This window comes from Hyperolius riggenbachi, chromosome 9 (assembly GCF_040937935.1).
Source record: "Hyperolius riggenbachi isolate aHypRig1 chromosome 9, aHypRig1.pri, whole genome shotgun sequence".
Taxonomy (NCBI): Eukaryota; Metazoa; Chordata; class Amphibia; order Anura; family Hyperoliidae; genus Hyperolius; species Hyperolius riggenbachi.
The window spans coordinates 119,511,647-119,536,395 of record NC_090654.1 but is presented as its reverse complement, the minus strand read 5'-3'; the positions used below and the strand labels follow the sequence as shown (position 1 = coordinate 119,536,395).

Genomic DNA, 24,749 nt, shown 5'->3' with positions numbered 1-24,749 from the left:
ACTATTATAACTGTGTTTTATTATATATTAAAATCTTCTAATGAGCAATTCTGAACTCTGTGTGTGCCTGAAGCAGAGACAGCTGCTCAGAGAGTGTTTGTTTACATTCCAGTGTTGATACATTTGTGTTTAACAAGTAAAAAAGATACTGTTAGCTCCAGTTTGGATGCGGATTTGAAGCCGAATAGCAGGATTTCATGAGTAATCCAAGCTGTTTTCTCAGTTCAAGCAATTAAAGAACCCAAACTTACACAAAGCACCTTCCTATATAGTTCATTTATAGACTTAAACTGAAGCAGATTAAACTGTGTGTGAGAAAACGCGGAAGAGCCGCCGCCATGAGTCAGCGGCTGGCGGCTCTTTCCGCGCTCAGCGGCCACACACACGGGGAGGCAGCCGCCTCCTCCCAGCATGAGGCGGCTGTCCCCGTTGTGGAGCATGGAGAAACCGCCGCGTCAGACGCGGCGGTTAGCGCGCATGGCCCCGCCGCGGAAGTTCTGCAGAGCGGGGCTGGTGTGCCTGGGATACGTAGTCCCTCTGGTTCAAGAGTGACGCGCGCGCGCACACTGAGGCAGAGCAGATATGCCAGCCAGAAGGGAGTCAGCTGACCAGCTTGGTCAGCTGACCCTGGTTCCTCTCCTGATTGGTCCAGCACTTAGGGAGGTGCTGGAGAGGCCTCTGTGCATATATACTGCGGGCTGTTCACTTGCCTTTTGTCTGGCGTTGCGATCACATATGTGGAAGCACCCAGATCCGTAGTCAGATCTGCAAGTGTGCCGGGACCAGCTGGAGCTGTAATCCTACACTTAGCTAGATTCTTTTGATAGCTAAAGTACTAGTTTGATTGTGATTATCTGTTATGACCTATTTGCCTGCCTGACTATCCTCTTGAAACGTTGATCCTGTACCTCGATATTTCTGATACTCTGTTGCCGAACCCCGGCTCGTCCTTAGACTCTGTTTCTGCCTCCTGATCTTGTACCTCGATATTTCTGATATCCTGTTGCCGAACCCTGCCTGTACCTTGACTCCGCCTTTGCTTTACGATACTGTACCTTATCTGTCCGTGTGTGTACGACCTGGCTTGTCCGACCTCGAGAACCGACCTCACTGTTGGAGGCGGTTCCCCGTCCTGTCAGTGACACCTCCTCCAGAGTGTCACTTTCAGTTCTGCCTTCCTGCTGTCAGTCTGACTCCTCCCGTCTTGGAGAGCTCAGGTCTGTGGAAGGAATCTGTGCAGTACTCCTTTCTGCACTGAGGCTTAGTCCTCTGTGTTACTGTTACACCAAACACTACACTCTACTCAGGTGAACAGAGGTTAGCTAGTATATCGGATTATCTGTGATACTGCAGATCACATATAATCTGGTATACATCTGTATTCCCCGTGATACTGCAGATCACCGGTAATCAGATCCTCTCTGTGCTCACCGATCGTTACACTGTGCAAGTAAAAGTGACAAGTGATGCCTGCCTAATCCTATCTGCATAGGATGTTCAAGATTGTGTAACAAATTAATGACTGTTACTCATCTGGAATAATATAATAATAATAATAATAATAATAATCATTGTACATTGATAATTGGTGTCAATGGACCCTGCTGTTTGCAAGAGGGGCAAAAACAGGCCATTTATGTAAACCACTACAGGACCACAGGCTTACACCCCCCTAGTGACCAGGCAATTTTCTTTCAATTCAACACTGTGCAGCTTTAATAGTGTATTGCTCAGTCATACAATTTAGCACCCAAATTAATCTTACCTCCTTTTCTTCTAACCAACAGAGCATTCTGTTGGTGGTATCTGATTTCTGCTGCCATTTTTTTAAATTATTATTAATTTAGTTATTTTAATTAAAAAAGTTTTTTTTTTCCTCGAGTCTCCCTCTCCCCTAAATTGGCCCTGACTGTGATCCATACTTTACAGTACCCTCTCATAGGCATCAGCCTATGAGAGGGTTTAGATTGTGAGCCGATCAGAGGGACAGCTAAGTGACACGGCTGTCCCCTGTGCAAAGCTGTGCTAGATCACAGCGCTGTACAAATGTAAATAGCTGTTGTTTTTTTAAACAGCCTGCCGCCAGTTCTCGGTGCTAATCCCTGCCTCCAGGCCAATTGGCGTTAGGCGGTCCTGGAGGAGCCATTCTGCAGCCGCCAAATGGCATTAGGCAGTCGCAGAGTAGTTTTTAAACAGAAACACCAAGTCCTAAATAGGATGGATGGATTTTACACCACTTTTTTTTACAGAAAAACATGCCTGACATTTATTTTGCAGCAAACTTTTTTCGTGATTTTTTTTGTTTCTCAATGTTTCTTGTACACAGCAATTCACTAAGACCCCCCCCCCCCCCCCCAGGAAAAAACAATAGAGGGGCATAGACTTTCCTTGCCCTTTTTACAAAGCCACACATTCAGATACTACGAAAAAGAGGTTACGTTTAAAACAGATACTGTCCTGAATGGGTTGCAATAAATTCCTGATTGCAGGGCAAATTTCTATTGCTACAGAAGAAGCAGGTGGTCTAAAGCAGTGTTTCTCAACATTTTATTGGTATGTACCCCTTTTAAAACCCAGTACTCACCAAGTACCCCCTAGCATAGTAAACATTATCACAAGTACCCCTTGACAAATATATATTTAATTGTAATACATGATAATTGGTTCCAAACAATTTCCAAGCATTTACTATTGATTTTATTAGCTAAAAAACTAATTTGGTGTTGTTTAAAAAAGATGTATCATTTTCTAAAACTCTAAATTTGTTATTCTTGATTAAGTATTTCAAGCCTGAGTACCCCCGGGAACCATCAGAAGTACCCCCTGGGGTACGCGTACCACACGTTGAGAACCTATGGTCTAAAGAACTGTGAACTAATACACTAATACAAATGAATACACATGAATAGACATATGTATTTAATTATAAAAGATATAACAACTGAAAACAGGTAAATTAAATAAAATACCTGCCCAATGTCCATGCTAATTCAACCACATCTGAATCAAAAGCCCAGAATCTGGGCTATGGTTGGGACTATGATGTGTTCCTTGTGACCCTAGCAGGATGCCTCCAGCGAAACAGCTAATTTTGGCACCAGTGTCTCTGCAGTAAAATGGGCGCCACACACAGTAGAACTCGATGTTAATAGCAGCATCCACTGTGTAATTTGGCGGTTGCGAGTGCCCGGTAATTACTGCAATAGGGCTCATTTGACAATAGGCTTAGGTTTAGGGATAAATATCAGTGGAGATGGGGGGAACAGCTAGGGTTAGGCATAGGTAGAGAAGGGCTCATGTGAGATGAGGCTTGGGTTAAGTGAAAGTAAAATATCGGTAAAAATAACATTTAATAACAATATTTTACTATCAGAATAAGCCACTGCCTACTATTAAAATATCATTATTCTAATATCTGCTTTCCCCGGTGTCCAAACTTCCGTGGTGCCCTTTTTAAAATGTAAGCGCATTATCTCGCATCTGCTAATTAGGAATCAATTAAACCATGTCACAAACCACTTGAGAAACCAAGATTTTTTTTGCTAAATATTTTGTTTTATCACTTCCCCTTGACGTCAGTGCAGCTAGTGAAAAAAAATCTCATTTTTATTAAATGCACATGTGTTTATGAAATTCCAAACTCATATCTCAAAAAATGTCAGTGAAGCGATAATGGCCACATGTGCTTATCATTATATATACCATTGAGAAATGCAAGGGTTTTTTGTACATACTTCTGCAGAATGTTGCTCCTTCTTTTTCCAGATGTTTTCATACAGCTCCTTTGCAGCAAGTGTCAGTTCCTGTTCCAGCTTTTCCTTCAGCTCCACTATTTTGGGATCCGGTTTTCCTGGGATTTCCCCTGCACCCCACACTGAGCCGTATTCATCCTCCAAGCTTCTAAAATATTAACAGAATGATGACCAGCATTAGGAACCAAGCCACACCAATTATCAGCTTTGAGTAGATTATGGTAAATTGAACTATCTATCAATTTCTTAAATCAAGACGATCACTTCACCAGAATACCCAATGCATCCCACCTTCTTTAATGATTGCAGTGGATACTCTCTTTCTGTGATGTATTCATTATTTATTTAATGTATAACTTATTCTGCTGCAACATTAAAACTGGAGTAAAACTCTACACTAAGAATGGAAAAATGCTGAAAACTAAGGTGACAGGATCTGCCAATAAGTGATTCAGTCCTTCCATCCATGATCAAAATGTGACATCTTACTCTAATTCGCCCATAAGGGTGCAAGAGAATCCACTGTTCACTATACTCAGCTGTATGCCAGTATTTTCACCAGTTGTCTATGTGTGTCACCCATCCCTTCATATAGACCGGTACCCTGTGATCCAAGAGAAAACATATCCATAGTTATCATGGCTGATCTTTCTGTTGCTTATTTGAAGAACGAGTTTCCAAAGCAATCAGCACTTTTTTACATATTGTAACACGCGAAGAATAGCCATGAGCTCAACTTGACTCAAGCCCTGGCCCAGGGGCGAAACTGCAGGGGAGCAGCAGGGGGGGGGGGGGGGAGGGGGCAGTGCTGTGAGGAGGCCCGAACTACTAACCTTCCCTTCCTTCAATAGGGTTTTTTTTTGCAGCTACACTTGTTATGGGTGTGAAGATTGGCCCTTGCAGGATGGTCCCCCAGTCTGTGATGGTCATTAAGGGAAGGCAAGGAAAAAGGTGTGAACCTTGGGGGCCCTATCAAACTTTTGCTGAAGGACCCCACGATTTGCAGTTATGCCCATGCTTCCGGCCTAGACAGAACAGTCAACATATAGGTAAAAATCAGAGCTAGCCTCTTCTGCACCGATTTCTTTGGAATATGTATTTAAATTGGAGCAACATTAGCTTTTCTGTAAATTACAACTTATTAGGATCCATATTTCAAATTAAACAGAGACAATATGATGAGATGAAATCAATAAGACCTCCAGTTAAGGACATTTGCTGTTATGGAGTTCCAGCCAGTTCCAGACCCAACCTATGCTAGGAAAGAGTAAGCACACATACTTTTTCTTCTGACCCTTTCGGGAGCTTTTCTTATTGATCTGTGTTTGCAAATCACTGAAGGCGCTGGAGTATTTTTGGAGTATTTCTTCCTTTCGTTTTTGTCCTTTTCGTTCTATTTCTTTCAGCTCCTTCTCTTGCTTCTTCTGAAGCTTCAAGAAGCTCTTCTGCTTCTGAAGTTCATCTTGATTTGTGGTTTCTGGTTCTAAAAAATAAGAATGGGCAAGCTTTAACTTAGAACTGAAAAAAACATAAAATCCAATGGAAATCTATTATAAGGTCAGGAATGTAAAAAGCCATTCTTCACGTAGTTGAGTGGATAGAAACACAGGTGGGACAGGTGCAATAAATGGCAGTTGCATAGCTTTGTACTGCATTGCGAGGTACAAAGCTAGCAGTGGAGGTTGGGTGATCAATATTAGAGCAGATCCATCCATAAGTCACCCCATCTAGGGCTTACTCTCACCATCTCCTGGGCACCACATTTGATGATAAGCCACTAGTTTGGGGCATCAGATAAAGATGCTTCAAGAGGGCAATAGTTCTACTCTCCACTTCCAGAGTACCCCCTGATGTTAAGAACCATATGGGCTGGTATTTTTCAAGTGGCAAACATCAATGCTTACCAGCGCAGCTGTTCTGATGAATTCCATCCTGCATAAGTAGTAAGAGGCTAACAAATGGGGTGGGGGGGTTTGTTTTAAATGTATAATGATGATAATAAAAAAGAAAACAACTTGTAATTTCCTCCTGTTACTAGAAATGAAAAAATGCATAGCAAAATATATCAACATACATATAGATCCAGCAAAGAACTGGGCAATGCTCAAGTTAAAATGCATGCTAGCGCTTACACCCAAACCTAATGGATCAGCTATTTCTCATTTAGGTAATAGGAGCAGGTCATCAAAAAGAGATTCTTCACAGATGCTAAGAAACTGAAGTAAAGTTGGAGGCGTCTGAACCAACTAAGCAGAATCCTCGCTTCATTTAACTGCTGTAACCAGATGGTTTCTCTGGGAAACTGCTTCATATTGCTTCAATGTTCATTGCACCTGTCTGTGTTTGTCAGCCCTGGCAAGCTCAGTAATAGTGCAGACCAATCAGAGAGCGTAACCAATGGAAACAAAGCAGCTTCTATCAAAAAGTAGTCAAATTTAAGAAAGCTAATTTTTAATAGGCGTATATGTTTTTCTTCTCATTGTGACGATTAATGCCTCTACTCAGATATCTGATTGCTGGTGATCTGCGGAATCACCAACAATGCAGACGCTATACCCGATTATGTGTGATCCGCAGAATCACCAATAATGCCAGTATAGCAAGACTGAGAGCAGAGAGTGTAGTGATTGGTGTCACGGTAACTATAATGCTTTAATGAGGCCTCACCAGAGGGGCTGGTGAGGTAGGAACAGTACACTGCATGTGTACAACGTACAACCTCCAGCAAACTGGAGAAACAATACTGAAGAGACTGAATCTCTCGAGGAGCGGGTGATTCAGACTATACTGCAGGCAAATGAACACCCGAGGTGCGGGTGCGTCATACTGAACTGCAGTTTACGAGATACAGTAATACTAAAACAACAGGTACCTAATGAGCAGGTAACTAGGACTAACTATATCCTAGCAGAGCTGCTTAACCAGCGGAGCTGGCGCAGTTAACACCTCACCAGTGGCGAGGGCCCACTGGTGAGTAGACTGGTCAGACAGGCAGGGTTCGGCAACAGAGAGGTAAGTATCAGTATAGAATCGTGAAGCAAGAGAATAGTTGGTAATCAGGCAGAGATTCAGCAACAGGTAGGCAGATAGGCGAAAGTACAGGAACAGAAGACAGGATCAGGGTCAGAGTAATAGCTAAGAGTCATACACAGGAGATCAATACAGAAGCAATAACCTAGTCTGGGTGTGAAATCCGTAGCGCCGTCAACACCCGGGAACTAGTCTAAACAAATAGCAATAACAGAGTAGCAATATCCTAAGATTGGGGAAGAGGTCCTTGGTCTCAACCCCCTGGAACTAGTTTAAAGTATAACAGAGCAATGAGACAACAATCCTGAGCTTGGGGGTGAGGTCCCTGGTCTCAACCCCCTGGGACTAGTCTAAAGTATAACAGAACAATCACACAGCAATCCTAAGCTTGGGGGTGAGGTCCTTGGTCTCAACCCCCTGGGACTAGTCTAAAGTATAACAGAGTAATAGCAATATCCTAATCTAGGTGTGAAATCCTTGGCATCACACATGGGATCTAAGCTGACAGATAACAGAGCAATAGCAATATCCTAATCTAGGTGTGAAATCCTTGGCATCACACCTGGAATCTAATCCGACAGATAACAGAGCAATAGCAATATCCTAATCTAGGTGTGAAATCCTTGGCATCACACCTGGGATCTAATCTGACAGATAACAGAGCAATAGCAATATCCTAATCTAGGTGTGAAATCCTTGGCATCACACCTGGGATCTAATCCGACAGATAACAGAGCAATAGCAATATCCTAATCTAAAGGTCTGAGCGCTGACACACAAGCATTCACGACAACAGACAAGGACAGAGTAACAATTCCTGGTTTAAATACTGAAAGCAGATTCAAGCAGCCCCGCCCGAGGGGCTGAGCCAGCCTGCAAGGTAGATTGACAGGTAGAAGTCAGCTGACCACAATGTCAGCTGATCTGTCTCCTCCGCCCATAAAGATCCTTTTGCTCCATGCGCAGGCGTGTGGATTTAAGCTGCTGTGCAAGAGAGATTCCTGTCCCCCCTGAGTCGGGAAGCGACACCCGGGATGGCGTGGCCGCAGAGATGACATCAGGTGTGAAAGCACCTGTGCTGCTTTCCCCCACAGAGGTAACATCTTCGATCGTTACACTCATTATATTTTGCATATGTAAGAAGTAAAATACCTTAATGTGTGCCAGAGCTGTTCTGTATAAAACATTTTATACATACCTGGGGCTTCCTCCAGCCCCATGCGCACAGATTTATCCCACACTGCCATCCTCAGTCTTCTCGCATGAGGGCCAACATGTATGTTAGTGTAGGTAAGCTCTCACACTACATGGGAGTGGTAAAATTGGTCAATCATTGGCCAATCAAAATTGGATGTGTGTACCAAGCTTAAAGCCTGGTACATACTTCCACTTATGATTGGTCAATCACTGACTAATGTTATCACCTCTTCGAAGTATGAGGGCCAATCATGACTGAAACTGTGTGCCAGGCTTTAGAGTTAGTAAATGTAAAGTAAGTATAAGTAAATGTATTTTAAAGATCTCTTTACCTGTAGGGCCATTTTGTATTAGATTGATTGACCCTTTGTTAGTGCCTTTCAGTTGAGGACTGCTGGATTTCTGTGAGGAAGAAAAGAAAGCAACGTTACTGGTATTCTTCCACATTTGTACTTTTTTGTGGCATAGAAAGATTCTTGTACAAGTCACACAAGCATTGGGCCAGATTTGGTAAAAGGAAAAATGCAGAGAATGGAACTCAGAGGCTTTCTCTTTTATTCCATGTTAAAATTGGCAGCTGCTTGGCTATCAAGCTGATCCTCTGGTAGCAGTAACATAAGCTGCACATCTACTACAAACATGTAGCCACTGGAGACAGATTTCAGTAAGCTCACCAGAGATGGTCAATAAGATACTAATAATTCTGACTTCCATGCAAATTTCATACAATTGTATGCAGCTTGGAATTGTGCCCATTCAATACATCAGGAAGTGCATTTGATTGGCCTAATTCCAAGCTGTATAGAATTTGCATTACTACATTTGCATGTAGGCACAAGGCTGGATTTATACTTTCTCTGCCCCTAGAACAAGTACAGTATGTTCGTGGTACTCCTGACAGGTTCCTGTCTGTTAACCTTGTTGCATTGTGGGAAATAGCTGTTTACAGCTGTTTCCAACTGCCAAAAAAAGCATGCAGCAGCTACATCACCTGCCAACAGTAAAAATGTTACCATGTAATAAATGTCAGAATGTAAATCAGGGATTTAAAAGATTTTACAATGGGCAAACACTGACTAAATCATTTATACATAATTTTTGTAAAAATGAAGCACTTTTTTTATTACATTAATTTCACTGGAGTTTCTCTTTAAAGAATCCCCAGTCCCCAATGTCTCGTCCATATTCCACTCTGTTGCCATGATACTGAGGAGCTAGTAGTAACTGGCAATATGCATATAGGTCTGTGCAGCAGTTCAGTTCCCTATCTAAGTTGATCACAGTAGTATCTGTTAAAGTTTGTTCTGTAACCCTGTAACAACCTTTCCCAGTATTAACAGTGTTTCCGCCCCTCTCTTCTTGTCCTGTTTCGGGTAATCCTTTTTCCTGGAATTGGAAGAGATCTGGGGATGGGAATAAACATCAGGACTCTTTCTACTAGCCACACAGTATGATAAGATGAGGTAAGGGCAAGATTTGAGTATATGTCTGTGAAAAGAACATGCCTTTTGGATTTAAGCATACATTTCCTGGAACATATTTCTGAATTTAAATTTATCAGCAGTTTTCCATGTATGACTGAGACCTCATTCATGATCCTCCTTATCTTGTGTAAACTTCTCTCATTGTTAATTGCAGGTTTCTCAGTAAAATCAAACTCTGCTTAATTCCCCATCCGGTGACTTGAAGGAAAACCCAGTGACATATGACATACACTGAAATAAAAACCTCTTAGAAATGATTTGCAAAATAATTTCGCAATTGTTAAGGAGATGTGCATGCTAAAATACAAAATTAAGATTCCAGTTATTGCGCCACATGTTGCCAACATCATTACATCAGTGGAGGGAGATGCCAGACCAACCTACTTACCAGGGCTTTTTGAAATCTCCTGCATGCTCCACATGCGCACGCATGTGGTGAAGCTGACTAGAGGGAGTACAGTCATGTATCTTCTGCTATGTTCTTTATGTACATGGCAGGGAAGGGAACCAAGCACCACTTTCATTTTTCCTTGTTTCTAATAGCTATAGGGGCTGCCGTGTTCCCCCCTCCCCTTCTAGCTGCCCATTAGCATCTCTGACTTCTGTAAACTTTCTAAAGCCAAGTGTTTTAGTTCCCCCCCCCCCCCCCCCAAAGGAGTTAGCGTTCCATGCTATATAGCGGTCATGTATTGCTTGACTGTGAACTAAATTGGAATTCTTTGGCTTCATGAAGCTGTATCATCTTCACAGAAATGTGTTTTTGGACAGCACCCAATGTGTGGCCCTTTTTGTTTCTTGATCTGGTAAAATAGATATACATTCTCCAGTCTTCTCTTGGTCCCGCTGGCAGCCTCTGCAGTATCACCAACCCCCGTTGGGTCAGCATCATCCGCGCATGCGCCCACATCACCGAGAGCATACATCGCCTGCAGTACACTGTCAATGACGTGGGCTCAAGAGTGCATGGCACGGGCGCTACAGCTGCTCATTCAAATTTCGTGGAATTGAAATTTCTGCATTTCCGATCAGAATGCGAAACTGTGAGAAAACGCGGAAAAGCCGCCGCAAGTGCTCAGGATAAGGCGGCTGATTCCGCGTTCAACATGGCGGATTCCGCGTCTGACGCGGCGGTTTACACGCATAGGCCTACTTCTGTCCGCATGGCGGAACGCGGAGAAACCGCCGCGTGCTCGGATAGCGGTGTGGCTGGTTCCGCGTCCAGCACAGCGGATACATTGCAAAACAGATCTGGTGTGGCTGAGACTGATAGTCCACACAGGTTCAGAAGGACGCGCGCGCGCGTTCAGAGGCAGAGCTTTTATGACAGCCAGAAAGGTGTCAGCTGACCAAGCCGGTCAGCTGACAATTTTACCACTTCCCATTGGTCCAGCACTTAGGGGAGGCGCTGGAGAGCGCTAGGGTATATATACTGGATGCTGGTCATTTCTCTGGTGTCTGCCGCTGCGATCACTACGTGGTAGCACTCAGACCTTTTGCTATTCTGTGTTATTATCATTTTGTTATACTTCAGACTAGTTCCAGGGTGTTGATGATCAAGGAACTCACACCCAAGACTAGGGAACTGTATTATCATTCTGTTATACTTCAGACTAGTTCCAGGGTGTTGACGATCAAGGAACTCACACCCAAGACTAGGGAACTGTGTTATCATTCTGTTATACTTCAGACTAGTTCCAGGGTGTTGACGATCAAGGAACTCACACCCAAGATTAGGGAACTGTATTACTATCCTGTTATATATCAGACTAGTTCCAGGGTGTTGATGATCACGGAGTTCACACCTAAAGAATAGGCATTGTTTATATCTGTTATGACCTTCTGCTTTCCTGACTACTCTTCTGATCTCTGATTAGGTACTTTGCTATATCTGATACTCTGTTGCCAAACTCAGGCTTGTCTTAGGATTCCGTATCTGTCTTCTGTCTCTGTCCCTGATCTGTCTGTCTGTTGCCGACCTGGCTTGTCCGACCTTGAGAGCTATCTCCCCAGTCTAGAGATAGCTCACAGACCTGGGGGTGACACCCTTCCTTGGTGTCACTCACACTCTGTCCGCCCTACTCTAAGCCTGACCCCTCCCTCGGGAGAGTCTCAGGCTTACGGAAGGAACGTGTTCCTGTGCAGTACTCCTTACTGCTGTGCACCTGCTCCTCAGGTGCAGTCCTCAAAGTATTTCTGTTGCACCAAACACTCTTATTACTCAGGTGTCCAGAGGTTAGAGATATATCTGATTATCGGTGATACTGAAGATCATCAATAATCAGGTATATATCTGTATTCTCTGTGATTCTGCAGTTCACCGGTAATCAGACCCTCTCTGTGTTACACCGATCGTTATAGAGCGGCAGAGCAAACACAAATAGACGCTCTCACCAGCCGTCTGGGCACACTTACCACTTCGGTGGAAAACATCAATCAAGTGCTGGGTAGCCACCAGACGCTAATAAATGCCCTGTCTGGATCTGTACAAACCCTTTAGACGGCTGTGGATGAGGTGCGATCCCCTCCTAGCACAGACATACGTATGCCTGTACCTGAAAAATGTTCTGGCCACAGATAGGAGTAGAGTGTTATCATACTTTGAGTTGAGACCTAGATCGTCAGGAACCATGGCCCAAAGGGTCACATTTATTAAGACTTTTTTATCGGGTGATTCCCAGACTTGGGCGTACAGTTTACCCGCTGGAAACTTAGCCCTGACCTCTGTAGAGGAATTTTTTAAAGCCATGGCAATAATTTACGACGACCCAGACATTGCCTCGACTTCTGAGCGGAAGCTCAAATTATTACGTCAAGGCAAGAGTCCGGTCGAGGAGTATGCTGCTGAATTCAGAAGGTGGTCAGTGTCAGCCAGGTGGGACACTTTTGCTCTTTTAGATTGTTTTCTATCAGGGTTATCAGATGAGGTCTCTGATCTAATGTTAAGTCAGCCTGAACCTAAAACCATTGATGAGGCCATTTCATCGGCCATCAGGATCGACCGTAGGCTACGCTATCAGAGACAGACCCGGGGTAGAAGCCATGTAAGAATGGGGTCCTACGCAGCACCTCCGGTACTCCACCTCCTCCCGTTTCACCTCCACCTGAGCCGATGCAGATTGGTCGGTCAAAATTGTCGCAAGTGGAGCGGAAACGCAGGATTTCCGAGCAGTTATGTCTTTATTGTGCGGAGGGGGGACATAGAGTTCAGAATTGCCCTAAGAAGTCGGGAAACGCTATTGCCTAGGAGTAGTTGGGGGTAATACCCTAGGCGTACAACTTTTACCCCTAGATGATAAAAGGTTGCTTCTTCCTTGTACGATTACTTGGGAAGATAAATCTGAAGTCACTGAGGCCTTCGTTGATTCAGGCTCAGCGGCTAATTTTATGGATTACGAATTTGCTAAGAAATTGGGTATCCCTCTCACCCCGGTGACACCACCTATCCAAGTTACGGCAGTGGATGATTCCCCTCTGCAACGTAACCGTCCTCTGTCTCAGACACCAGAGGTGGGAGTCTCTATAGGGGTGTTGCATAGGGAGAAGTTGCATTTTTTTGTGTTACACATGACCACCTCCACTATCATCCTTGGTATGCCCTGGTTACACCTTCACTCCCCTCGGATCAATTAAGCCACTGGTCAGCTAACAACCTGGTCTGCCCATTGCTTTCAGCATTGTTTAGTGAAGGTGACCTTGGGTCAGACCAGAATTCATGTGGAGGGGGTACCGGAACAGTATTCTGAATTTTCAGGTGTGTTTTGTCCCAAAGCTGCAGATAAACTACCTCCACATCGCCCTTTCGATTGCCCCATCGACCTCCGATCTGGTTGTATGCCCCCTAGAGGCCATCTCTACAATTTGTCTGGGCCGGAAAAAGTGGCCATGCAAGAGTACATCCGTGAAAACTTAGCTAAGGGTTTCATTCGCCCTTCCCGGTCGCCTGCCGGAGCAGGTTTCTTTTTTGTTAAGAAAAAAGAAAAAAGACGGAGGCCTTCGGCCATGCATTGATTACTGGGGCCTGAATAAGATCACAGTAAAGAATCGCTATCCGTTGCCTTTGATAGACGATTTATTTACTCAGGTCATCAGTGCTAAGATTTTTTTCGAAACTGGATTTGCGGGGTGCATACAACCTGGTGCGGATCAGAGAGGTCGATGAGTGGAAGACGGCCTTTAACACACCCGATGGGCATTACGAGTATCTGGTGATGCCCTTCGGGTTGTGTAACGCTCCGGCCGTCTTTCAGGAACTCATCAATGAGGTATTCAGGGAGGTTTTGGGTAAATTTGTCCTGGTATATCTAGATGATATACTGATCTTTTCAGATAACCTCTCTGAGCACAGGGCTCATGTCAAATGGGTGTCGCATAAGTTAAGACAGAACATGCTTTACGCTAAATTGGAGAAATGCATTTTTGAGGTAACATCTGTCACCTTTCTGGGATACATAATTTCCACCTCGGGCCTGTCTATGGATTCTGCCAAAGTCTCTGCTGTCCTGGAGTGGCCACAGCCAGTGGGACTGAAATCCCTTCAGAGATTTTTGGGATACACTAATTACTATAGAAGGTTCATAAAGGGGTACTCCACAGTCATAGCACCCCTCACCAGTCTCACAAAGAAAGGGGCAGATACCAACCACTGGTCCCCCGAGGCTCTGGCTGCTTTCTCCACCTTGAAAGAATTATTTTGCTCTGCACCCATTTTGAGAAACGTCGACACCTCCTATCCCTTTATTGTTGAGGTGGACGCCTCGGAGATCGGGGTGGGGGCTGTGCTGTCTCAGCGTTCTGAGTTGCAGGGAAGATTACACCCATGTGCCTATTTTTCTCGTAGGTTTTCACCAGCAGAGAAGAACTATGATATAGGCAACAGAGAGCTCCTAGCCATTAAATTGGCCTTTAAGGAATGGCGCCACTGGCTAGAAGGAGCAGAACATACGACTACCGTTTACACTGATCACAAAAATTTGGAGTACATTGAGGGGGCTAAGAGATTGAGTCCCCGTCAGGCTCGGTGGTCACTGTTTTTCTCGAGATTCAGATTTGTAATTACGTACACTCCGGGTAGTAAAAACATTAAATCGGATGCTTTGTCCAGATGCTTTGAGCCAGAGACAGCACAGCCCTCAGACCCAGAGACTATTATCCCACAGAGAGTAGTGTTGGCAGCCACAGAGACCTGGATAAACTAGATGGAGACTTTAAGTCCCTTCCAGCAGGATGTCCCTGAGGGAAAGCCTGAAGGGGTGATGTTTGTACCACTGCCATTTCGTCTCCAGATATTGCAGTTGTTCCACTCCCACAAGAATGCTGGACATCCTGGGGCCACCAGAACACTGGACCTTGTTGCCAGGTGTGCTTGGTGGCCTTCGTTAACAACTGGCTGCAAGGAGTATGTTAGAGAGTGTGCAGTATGTGCGAGAAGCAAACCCTCCCGTCTGGCACTTGTGGGAACGTTGCAGCCTTTGCCCACCCCGAGTGAACCGTGGACCCATTTGTCCATGGATTTTGTGGGTGAGCTTCCGAAGTCTGAGGGCATGTCGGTCATTTGGGTGGTAGTCGACCGTTTCAGTAAAATGGCCCATTTTGTGCCCCTGAAAGGACTCCCCTCGGCCCAGGAGTTGGCCGATCTTTTCATCATCCACATTTTCCGGCTACATGGCATTCCGGAAAACATTGTGTCAGATCGGGGAGTCCAATTTGTTTCCAAATTTTGGAGGGCATTTTGTCATCAAATGGGCATGGAACTGTCGTTTTCGTCAGGCTACCACCCACAAACCAATAGCCAGACTGAGAGAATTAATCAGTCATTGGAACAATTTCTAAGGTGTTATGTTATGGATGCACAAAATGATTGGGTCAAATTCTTGCCGTTCACAGAATTTGCGCACAATAATTTGAAAAGTTCTTCCTCTGGATTTTCTCCGTTTCAGGTGGTAACTGGAAAGTTGCCTAAGTTTTCCCCACTCCCAATAGCTTCCAAAATCGTTTTAAAACATTTGGGGGATCGTGAAAAGTAATTTGGAGTAGGTTTTTCAAAGTCAGAAAGATCAAGCTGACAAGAGACGCTCTTTAGAGTGGAAGTTACGGCCAGGAGACTTGGTCTGGGTGTCCACGCGTCATTTGACCCTGAAACAGCCCTCGCCCAAGTTAGGACCCAGATTTGTGGGCCCTTTTCCAGTAACCAGGAAGATCAACAATGTTACTTATGCCATTGATCTTCCTGCAAGCATGCGTGGTGTAAGATCCTTTCATGTGTCCCTGCTTAAACCAGCAGTGCATGTAGGTTCCACTCCTCCTCCTCCTGTGATGGTAGATGACCAACCTGAGTACGAAGTAGAAAAGATTTTAGATTCACGTGATGTACAGAACTCAGTGCAGTATCTGGTGCACTGGAAAGGGTATGGTATTGAGGAGAGAACGTGGGTACCTGAGTGTCGCATGCATGCGGATAAATTAAAGAGGGAGTTCCACGCCTTATATCCTGAGAAACCGGGTAGGAGCTGTCCGGAGTCCACTCCTCAGGGGGGGTACTGTGAGAAAATGCGGAAAAGCCGCCGCAAGTGCTCAGGATAAGGCGGCTGATTCCGCGTTCAACATGGCGGATTCCGCGTCTGACGCGGCGGTTTACACGCATAGGCCTACTTCTGTCCGCATGGCGGAATGCGGAGAAACTGCCGCGTGCTCGGATAGCGGTGCGGCTGGTTCCGTGTCCAGCACAGCGGATACATTGCAAAACAGATCTGGTGTGGCTGGGACTGATAGTCCACACAGGTTCAGAAGGACGCGCGCGCACGCGTTCAGAGGCAGAGCTTTTATGACAGCCAGAAAGGTGTCAGCTGACCAAGCCGGTCAGCTGACAATTTTACCACTTCCCATTGGTCCAGCACTTAGGGGAGGCGCTGGAGAGCGTTGGGGTATATATACTAGATGCTGGTCATTTCTCTGGTGTCTGCCACTGCGATCACTACGTGGTAGCACTCAGACCTTTTGCTATTCTGTGTTATTATCATTCTGTTATACTTCAGACAAGTTCCAGGGTGTTGATGATCAAGGAACTCACACCCAAGACTAGGGAACTGTATTATCATTCTGTTATACTTCAGACTAGTTCCAGGGTGTTGAAGATCAAGGAACTCACACCCAAGATTAGGGAACTGTATTACTATCCTGTTATATATCAGACTAGTTCCAGGGTGTTGATGATCACGGAGTTCACACCTAAAGAATAGTCATTGTTTATATCTGTTATGACCTTCTGCTTCCCTGACTACTCTTCTGATCTCTGATTAGGTACTTCGCTATATCTGATACTCTGTTGCCGAACTCAGGCTTGTCTTAGGATTCCGTATCTGTCTTCTGTCTCTGTCCCTGATCTGTCTGTCTGTTGCCGACCTGGCTTGTCCGACCTTGAGAGCTATCTCCCCAGTCTAGAGATAGCTCACAGACCTGGGGGTGACACCCTTCCTTGGTGTCACTCACACTCTGTCCGTCCTACTCTAAGCCTGACCCCTCCCTCGGGAGAGTCTCAGGCTTACGGAAGGAACGTGTTCCTGTGCAGTACTCCTTACTGCTGTGCACCTGCTCCTCAGGTGCAGTCCTCAAAGTATTTCTGTTGCACCAAACACTCTTATTACTCAGGTGTCCAGAGGTTAGAGATATATCTGATTATCGGTGATACTGCAGATCATCAATAATCGGGTATATATCTGTATTCTCGGTGATACTGCAGTTCACTGGTAATCAGACCCTCTCTGTGTTACACCGATCGTCAGAGCCGGGACAAGGTCCTCCAGCACCCAAGGCTGAGACACCAAAGTGCGCCCCTCCATCCCTCCCACTCCAGCCATCACACACTGATTGCTATTAGACTAAGAGGCGCCACAGGGCCCACAACCTCCCCAACACCTTAATATCTAGTTATCTGGCTTGCAGTCACTGCCATGTATCCTCTTTTCTTATTTATTTCTGCTTCTAACACAATTAGGAATGACAGCTGAATGAATTCTGCGCCCCCTCCTACACTGCGCCCTGAGGCTGGAGCCTCTCCAGCCTATGCCTCGGCCCGGCCCTGCCGATCGTTACAGAAACACAGAAATTTGCATGCAGAACACAGATTTTTGCAGAAATGCAAACATTTACGCAGAAATTCCACGTACCACTATACAGCCAATCAAAAGACTTAGAATGAATAAACCAATAAGAGAACGTGGAAATGTTCACATTGGAATGTGGAAATTTGTGGAGATACACGGTAGGCAGAATGCAGAAAGCATTTGTGGTAATCGACATTGGTGGTAAGCGGAATTTCAGTGGAAGCGAAAATCGGCATTTCCGACCATCCCTTGCAGGTACACACAAACCCATGTGCAGAAGACGCTGACCCATCAGGGGTCGGCGATACCGCAGAGGCTGCCAGCAGGATCGGGATAAGACTAGAGCTGTGGTGAGGAACACACGTGACCTCTAGGGGCTGGAAGAAGCTCCAGCTAAGTAAAGCTAACTTTTATTTCTTGCCTCGGATATCCTTTAAGTGTGCAAGTCTCCATAGACTTGCATGGGCCTTGTGGGTATGTGGCAGGGAAGCTTAACGCAGGTCAACGCAGTAGGTAAATGCAAAAGGGGCCTTCAGGAAATATTAAGCAAGAGATATATGGAGGCTGCTATATTTGTTTCCTTTTAACCAGTTACCCACCACTGCATTGTGTATTTATGCCCCTGTGGACTTCACTTCAGCACCAGGGGCATAGATACAAACATCATGCTTTACAGTGACGTAAAGCTACTGCAGAGCCCCCGCGGCTCCCGTGACTCCCAGGAAATGCTTTTTATCCTTCTATAGAATATCTTTTCAGCCCCTAGAACAGGGCTGGGCAAACTACAGCCCACGGGCCATATCCGGCTGTAACTGTAAAGATACCTTTAGATAGGACACTTTGGTCAGTCAAGGCAACTGGCATCAGACGTATCAACTGACCACGGCCATCTGTTACAGAAAGAATCAGCTAAACCTCTGCAGACCAGTCATTTTCAGCTGAAAACTGATCTGCTGGATTAATTTCTTTGGCCAAGCTCTGTGTTATCTTTGTGTACCTGTGAAATATTCACCCAGTGAAGAAACTGCATCACTGCACCTTCAGGCAAAGTCTGTTAAAATTGTGTCAGTGGGCACCATTTCAGCAGCAATCATTATGTTTCTGCAGACACATAACTGCAATGACTAGGGGCAAGTCTGCAGTTGGTGCTTGCAAGTCCACCATCTGCAGACTAAACTGACTTCCCATCAGACCTGATGCTCCAGGCTACTGTCATGAGGATCTGCAAGGAACTATGGAACCCACACCTGTTCAGCAACGACACCCTGTTACAAAACACTCAATGACACAGTATGAAGACAGGCTTGCATGATTTGTAGTGTTATGTGTTTCAGTGATCTATTTGGCATAACTGGTATAGACACACATTTCAGGTTATCAGTTTCATATTCAGGGGCGTAACTAGAAGTCCCTGGGCCTCCCTGCAAGAATTTCAGCGGGCCCCCCTCCCCCCTGGGGCCTGCTCATGGCCATTTTGGGGGGGCAGGAGGGGTCGCAGCATGAGGGGAGAGCTTTGCACATCAGCGGAGAGGGGGTGGTCCCCCCCCCCCCTCCCTCACCTCGGGCTCTCCCCTCTGCGCTCCCTTCCTGCATCTAAGTGGAAGCGGCGGCGGCGGCAGCTATAATTACCTCCATTCTCCACCGGAGGTCTCCGATCTGCAAGGGCTTCACATTACTTCCTGTTTTAATGTGAAGCCCTTGCAGATCGGAGATCTCAATAGTTAATGGAGGTAATTATAGCTGCCGCTGCTGACACTTGGATAGATGCAGGAGGGGGAGCGTAGAGGGGAGAGCCCGAGGTGAGGGAGGGGGGGACCATACCCCCTCTTCGCTAATGTGCAAAGCTCTCCCCTCATGCTGCGACCCCCGCCCCACCAAAACATCCATGAGCGGGCCCCCCCCCCCCCCCCCCCGCGCGGGGGCAAGGGCTGTTCCCCTATTGTTACGCCAGTGTTCATATTGGTCTAGGAAGGCTGAAGAGGCACACTGTATAAATGAAACTGAAGAGGCACACTGTATAAATGAAACTTTGATGCACAATAAAATAAGAAAATAGGAGGTTGCTTACCTCTCCAATGACACTAACAAGGATTAAACAACAAAAAGATTTTTATTTGCAAAAATATCTTTTTTGTTTAACCCTCTGGGCGATACAATTACAACGCCCAGGAGGGGGCGCAGCACTTTTTTTACATTTTTTTTAAAATCATGTAGCTAGCCTAGTGCTAGCTACATGATAGCCGCTGGGCAGCGGCATCCAACCACCCCCACCCCCTCCGGCGATCAGCGCAAGCAGGAGATTCCGTTCAGAATGGGATCTCCAGCTTGGCTTCCCCCGTCGCCATGGCGACGCTCGCGATGACGTCACCGACGTCATCGACATCGTGACGTCAGAGGGAGTCCCGATCCACCCCTCAGCGCTGCCTGGCACTGATTGGCCAGGCTGCGCAAGGGGTCTGGGGGGGGCTGCGCGGCACGGCGGGTAGCGGCAGATCGGCGGCGAGCGGAAGTTACACGCAGCTAGCAAAGTGCTAGCTGCGTGTAACAAAAAAAAAATTATGCAAAGCGGCCCACCAGGGCCTGAGAAATCCTCCTGCGCGACATACCCCGAGCTCAGCTCGGGATTATCGCCCAGGAGGTTTATCCTTGTTAGTGTCACCCTTCCTGTGCTAAGTATAACTTCCCCCTCATTGTCTCGAGGGGGTGGTTCATATGCTTTAGTCTACAGTGGTGCAGCCTCCTGCAGATCTAATTTACAATTTTTAAAAAGTGCAACCAAATTTCATCCGGCCAACACTGAGTGGAGACGGGCTGATTCTCTCCACCTGCCTCAAGTGGTTGGTTTCCTCTTATTGCAACCAACCTTTGTGAGTATATTTCCTGTTGTTGACACATTCGTTTCAGAAAATAGTGACATATTGCGCTATTGGGCTCCCTTTGTCTTTGTATTTTTCCCTAAGGTGATCCTTCACCTCACCCTCTCCACTTCTCATATTGGTCTGCTATACTGTAATTCACAAGCAAATTGATTATACTGTTTCTGGTACCTTTAAATCATCAGTGGAGGATGATTTGTTATTCAGTTTAACTGATGACTTTTCATGTGCTTTGAATGCCTTGATAGGATTGGCCAGAGCATGGGTAAGGTCTGAAAACAAATACAGGATAATTACCTTCAAAAAATCCCATACAGTATCTAACAGCAGCATTAGCTAGTTTAAAGAATGATGCATCAACCCTCTGTACATTGCTATTCTTTTTGACAAATAAATCTATAGTTATGTTAAAAACAGATAAGGTAATTAATCTAGTGCAATATAAAGTTAAAGTTGATCCGAGATGAAAAACTAACTATAACAAGTAACTTGTCTATATATCTTATCTAAAGTTTAGATAGTTTACACAGCAAATCTAGCTGCAAACAGCTTCAACAGTTTATGACTATTTATTCCTGTGATACAATGAGAGCGGCCATGTTCTGTTTGTCACATTACATACAGGCAAGCTGCAAGGGCGTAGGCGACCGGGCCCGGCTCCTGAGGCTGATCTCCTCTCTGGCTGGCTCTGCATAGATGTTGTTACATACGCAGCTTCCGGCTAAACAGGAAGCTGCGTGTGTAACAGCATCTATGCAGAGCCAGCCAGAGAGGAGATCAGCGGCGATTGGAACCAGGGACGGAGGTGAGTTCTGCCTACAGCGCTTCCGTGAGCCGCTCACTCTGCATCTGAGGGGGGGGGCCCCGGGGAGAGGAAGGGAGGGAGAGGTCGGGCTGCCCTCCCCGCGGCTGCGGCCCCCCTCCATTATGGGGACGGGGCACCTACCTGCCTGCCCTATCCTGGGGGGGCAGCTACCTAATCTATCCTGGGGGGCAGCTACCTAATCTAACCTATACTGGGAGGCACCTACCTAATCTATCCTGGGGGCAGCTACCTAATCTATCCTGGGGGGCAGCTACCTAATCTAACCTAATCCTGGCGGGCAGCTACCTAATCTAACCTATACTGGGGGGCACCTACCTAATCTATCCTGGGGGGCAGCTACCTAATCTATTCTGGGGGGCAGCTACCTAATCTAACCTATACTGGGAGGCACCTACGTAATCTATCCTGGGGGCAGCTACCTAATCTATCCTGGGGGGCAGCTACCTAATCTAACCTAATCCTGGGGGGCAGCTACCTAATCTATCCTGGGGGGCAGCTACCTAATCTATCCTGGGGGGCACCTACCTATTCTAACCTAATCCTGGGGGGCAGCTATCTAATCTATCCTGGGGGGCAGCTACATAATCTATCCTGGGGGGAAGCTACCTAATATAACCTATACTGGGGGGCACCTACCTAATCTAACCTATACTGGGGGGCACCTACCTAATCTATCCTGGGGGGCAGCTACCTAATCTATCCTGGGGGGCAGCTACCTAATCTAACCTATCCTGGGGGGCAGCTACCTAATCTATCCTGGGGGGCAGCTACCTAATCTATCCTGGGGGGCAGCTACCTAATCTATCCTGGGGGGCAGCTACCTAATCTATCCTGGGGGGCAGCTACCTAACCTATCCTGGGGGGCAGCTACCTAATCTATCCTGGGGGCAGCTACCTAATCTATCCTGGGGGGCAGCTACCTAATCTATCCTGGGGGGAAGCTACCTAAGCTATCCTGGGGGGCAGCTACCTCATCTAACCTATACTGGGGGGCAGCTACCTAATCTATCCTGGGGGGCAGCTACCTAATCTAACCTATACTGGGGGGCACCTACCTAATCTAACCTATACTAGGGGGCACCGACCTAATCTAATTTATACTGGGGGCACCTACCTATCTAACCTATACTGGGGGCACTTACTTATCTAACCTGTATTGGGGGCACCTAGCTAGCCTATACAGGTGGCAACTAAACTGGCTACCTATATTGGAGGCACCTACCTAACTAACCTATACTGGGGGCACCTACCTATCTAACCTACGCTGGGGGCAACTATTCTGGCTACCTATATTAGAGGCACCCACCTAGCTAACCTGTACTGGGGGCACCTATCTATCTAACTTATACCGGCGGCGCCTGCCTATCTCACCTATATCGGGGGCAACTATACTGGCTTACCTATGCCTGACTACCTATACTGGGGGTACCTATAGCTGGCTATAGGGATTTTGATATGTGTGTGCATCCGTCTGGTGTTGCCGGGGGAGGGGGGGCTGTTGTTGCCGGGGGGGGGCCCACATCCAGATTCCGCATCGGGGCCCAGAGGTTTGTAGCTACGCCACTGGCAAGCTGATCTGTATCTCCAGCCCTCCGCCTGTGGAAACTTCACTCCCCTCTCCTCCTCCCTCCTCCCCTCTGCCTCTGAAATCTCTGGCTAGTAACCTCCTCCTTCTCCTGCCCAGACTGAGCTCCCATAAGCCCTTGCTACTAAGGCTCAGAAGAATGCCAAGGCTCTCTGGAGAAGTTGTGGGTGGGGCTTGTTTAGTTTATAGCGAATTAAAGTATTAAAACACTAAAAAAAAGTATTTGGCTTGAGGAATGCCCTATAAACTATATGAAAGAAACACAATTATGCAATAAGTAAAAGTTTATCTCGGATCCACTTTAAGCTGTCTAATGATCATTCCAACTGATCACGCCCTTCTAGCACCCCCTATTGTTTAAATAGTTTATATAAGTGCTATTTAAACTGTTCAAACATATTTTTTATATTAAGCTTTTTCAAGCTAAACAATAGAATCATCAGATTTGTGCTCAGAGTATTTACAAAATATATTGTGGGGCATAGGCACCCGGACAAAATATTACAATATCCATACACACATATTTACTGGAAGTTTTATATAAAACAAATTAAAGGATAACTCTAGTGACATATAGTAGAATGCAGTAAATAATTCAGGATACATACTTTTATGCTAATTATCCTGGTTTCAGCATCAGAAACCCTTCCTATGCCTATATATTTCTGTAAAATGGTATGTAGCTTCATCCTCCAAGTCATGCTTAGCCTAGGCTGTTTAGCCTAGGCTAATGCTCTCAGAGCATTCCAGTAGACCAGGGCCCATATTCAATTAACTTTTTTTTTACCTCAGTTATCTCCTAGGAGATAATTTTCTTCTTCTCTTTAAACTAACTTTTGAGCATTTTACAATTGAAAATGTACCCAAAAGTACTAAAAAAATATTTTGAGTATTTTCTTGCTTGCTGGAAGCTCAAAGCGCATTTTATGACAAGTTGGGAAACGATCAACTAGGAGAAAGCTTAGGGGGGGAAAAAAGGTGAATTACATATGGGCCCAGGTGTTATTTCTGCTGGCTTTGGAACATACAGTAAACACTCATTTTGCAGTGATGCACCTTCCAGCAGTAAAGATGTTGCCACTTGAGATAAATTCATGAGTGTAAATCAGTGTGAGGAAAGATTGTACAAAGAGCAAACACTGACTGAATCATTTATAAAGTAACTAGGCAATAAGGCCTGTTTTTTAAATGGGCGCTAGAAAGCAGCCACTGCCTGGCAATGGGCGTGGCTCTGTGCCTGCGCACTTGGCGCCTGATGTGGACGCAGCTCATAGATGCAGAACCCAGGACTTTTATTTGGTAGGATATTTAAAAAAATAAGCAAATTTAATCAGTGGCGTACCTAGGGCATTTGGCATCCGGTGCTGGGTATTAAAAGACACCCCCCCTAAAAAAATGGGCGTGGCCACAACCTGCAGCGTGCTTCGCGGCAAAAATGGGCGTGGTCATGACCAGATGAGGGCAGAGCTAACTGTATTTTAAAGTATTAGCTAGTATAGTTGCCCCCAGTATAGCTAGTATAGTTGCCCCCAGTATACCTGCCCCCAGTGGAGCTAGTATAGTTGCCCCCAGTGAAACTAGTTGCCCCCAGTATAGCTAGTTTAGTTGCACCCAGTATAGCTAGTTTAGTTGCCCCCAGTGTAGCTAGTATATTTGCCCCCAGTATAGCTAGTATAGCTGCCCCCCGTATAGCTAGTTTAGTTGCCCTCAGTGTAGCTAGTATAGCTGCCCCCAGTATAGCTAGTATAGCTGCCCCCAGTATAGCTAGTATAGCTGCCCCCAGTATAGCTAGTATAGCTGGTATAGCTGCCGCTAGTATAGCTGCCCCCAGTATAGTTGCCCCCAGTATAGCTAGTTTAGTTGCCCCCAGTATAGCTAGTATAGCTGCCCCCAGTATAGC

The 24,749-nt window shown here is 45.8% G+C and overlaps 1 protein-coding gene and 1 long non-coding RNA gene across 3 annotated transcripts in view; one reads left to right on the top strand and one right to left on the bottom strand.

The window, feature by feature from the left end:
* The window catches only part of PLCB2 (phospholipase C beta 2), a 377,710-nt gene that overhangs the window by 78,903 nt on the left and 274,058 nt on the right, over positions 1-24,749 (bottom strand). For both annotated transcript variants that reach the window (XM_068253400.1, XM_068253401.1), the window contains exons 23-26: positions 20,610-20,710; positions 8,312-8,381; positions 5,034-5,235; positions 3,735-3,900 (exon numbers count right to left, since the gene is read on the bottom strand). In XM_068253400.1, the coding sequence (XP_068109501.1) occupies positions 3,735-3,900; positions 5,034-5,235; positions 8,312-8,381; positions 20,610-20,710 (539 nt within the window). The remainder of the gene's footprint in view (positions 1-3,734; positions 3,901-5,033; positions 5,236-8,311; positions 8,382-20,609; positions 20,711-24,749) is intronic.
* The window catches only part of LOC137532657 (uncharacterized), a 38,833-nt gene continuing 21,846 nt past the window's right edge, over positions 7,763-24,749 (top strand). The window contains exons 1-2 of the long non-coding RNA XR_011023966.1: positions 7,763-7,878; positions 9,381-9,442. This is a non-coding gene — a long non-coding RNA (uncharacterized lncRNA). The remainder of the gene's footprint in view (positions 7,879-9,380; positions 9,443-24,749) is intronic.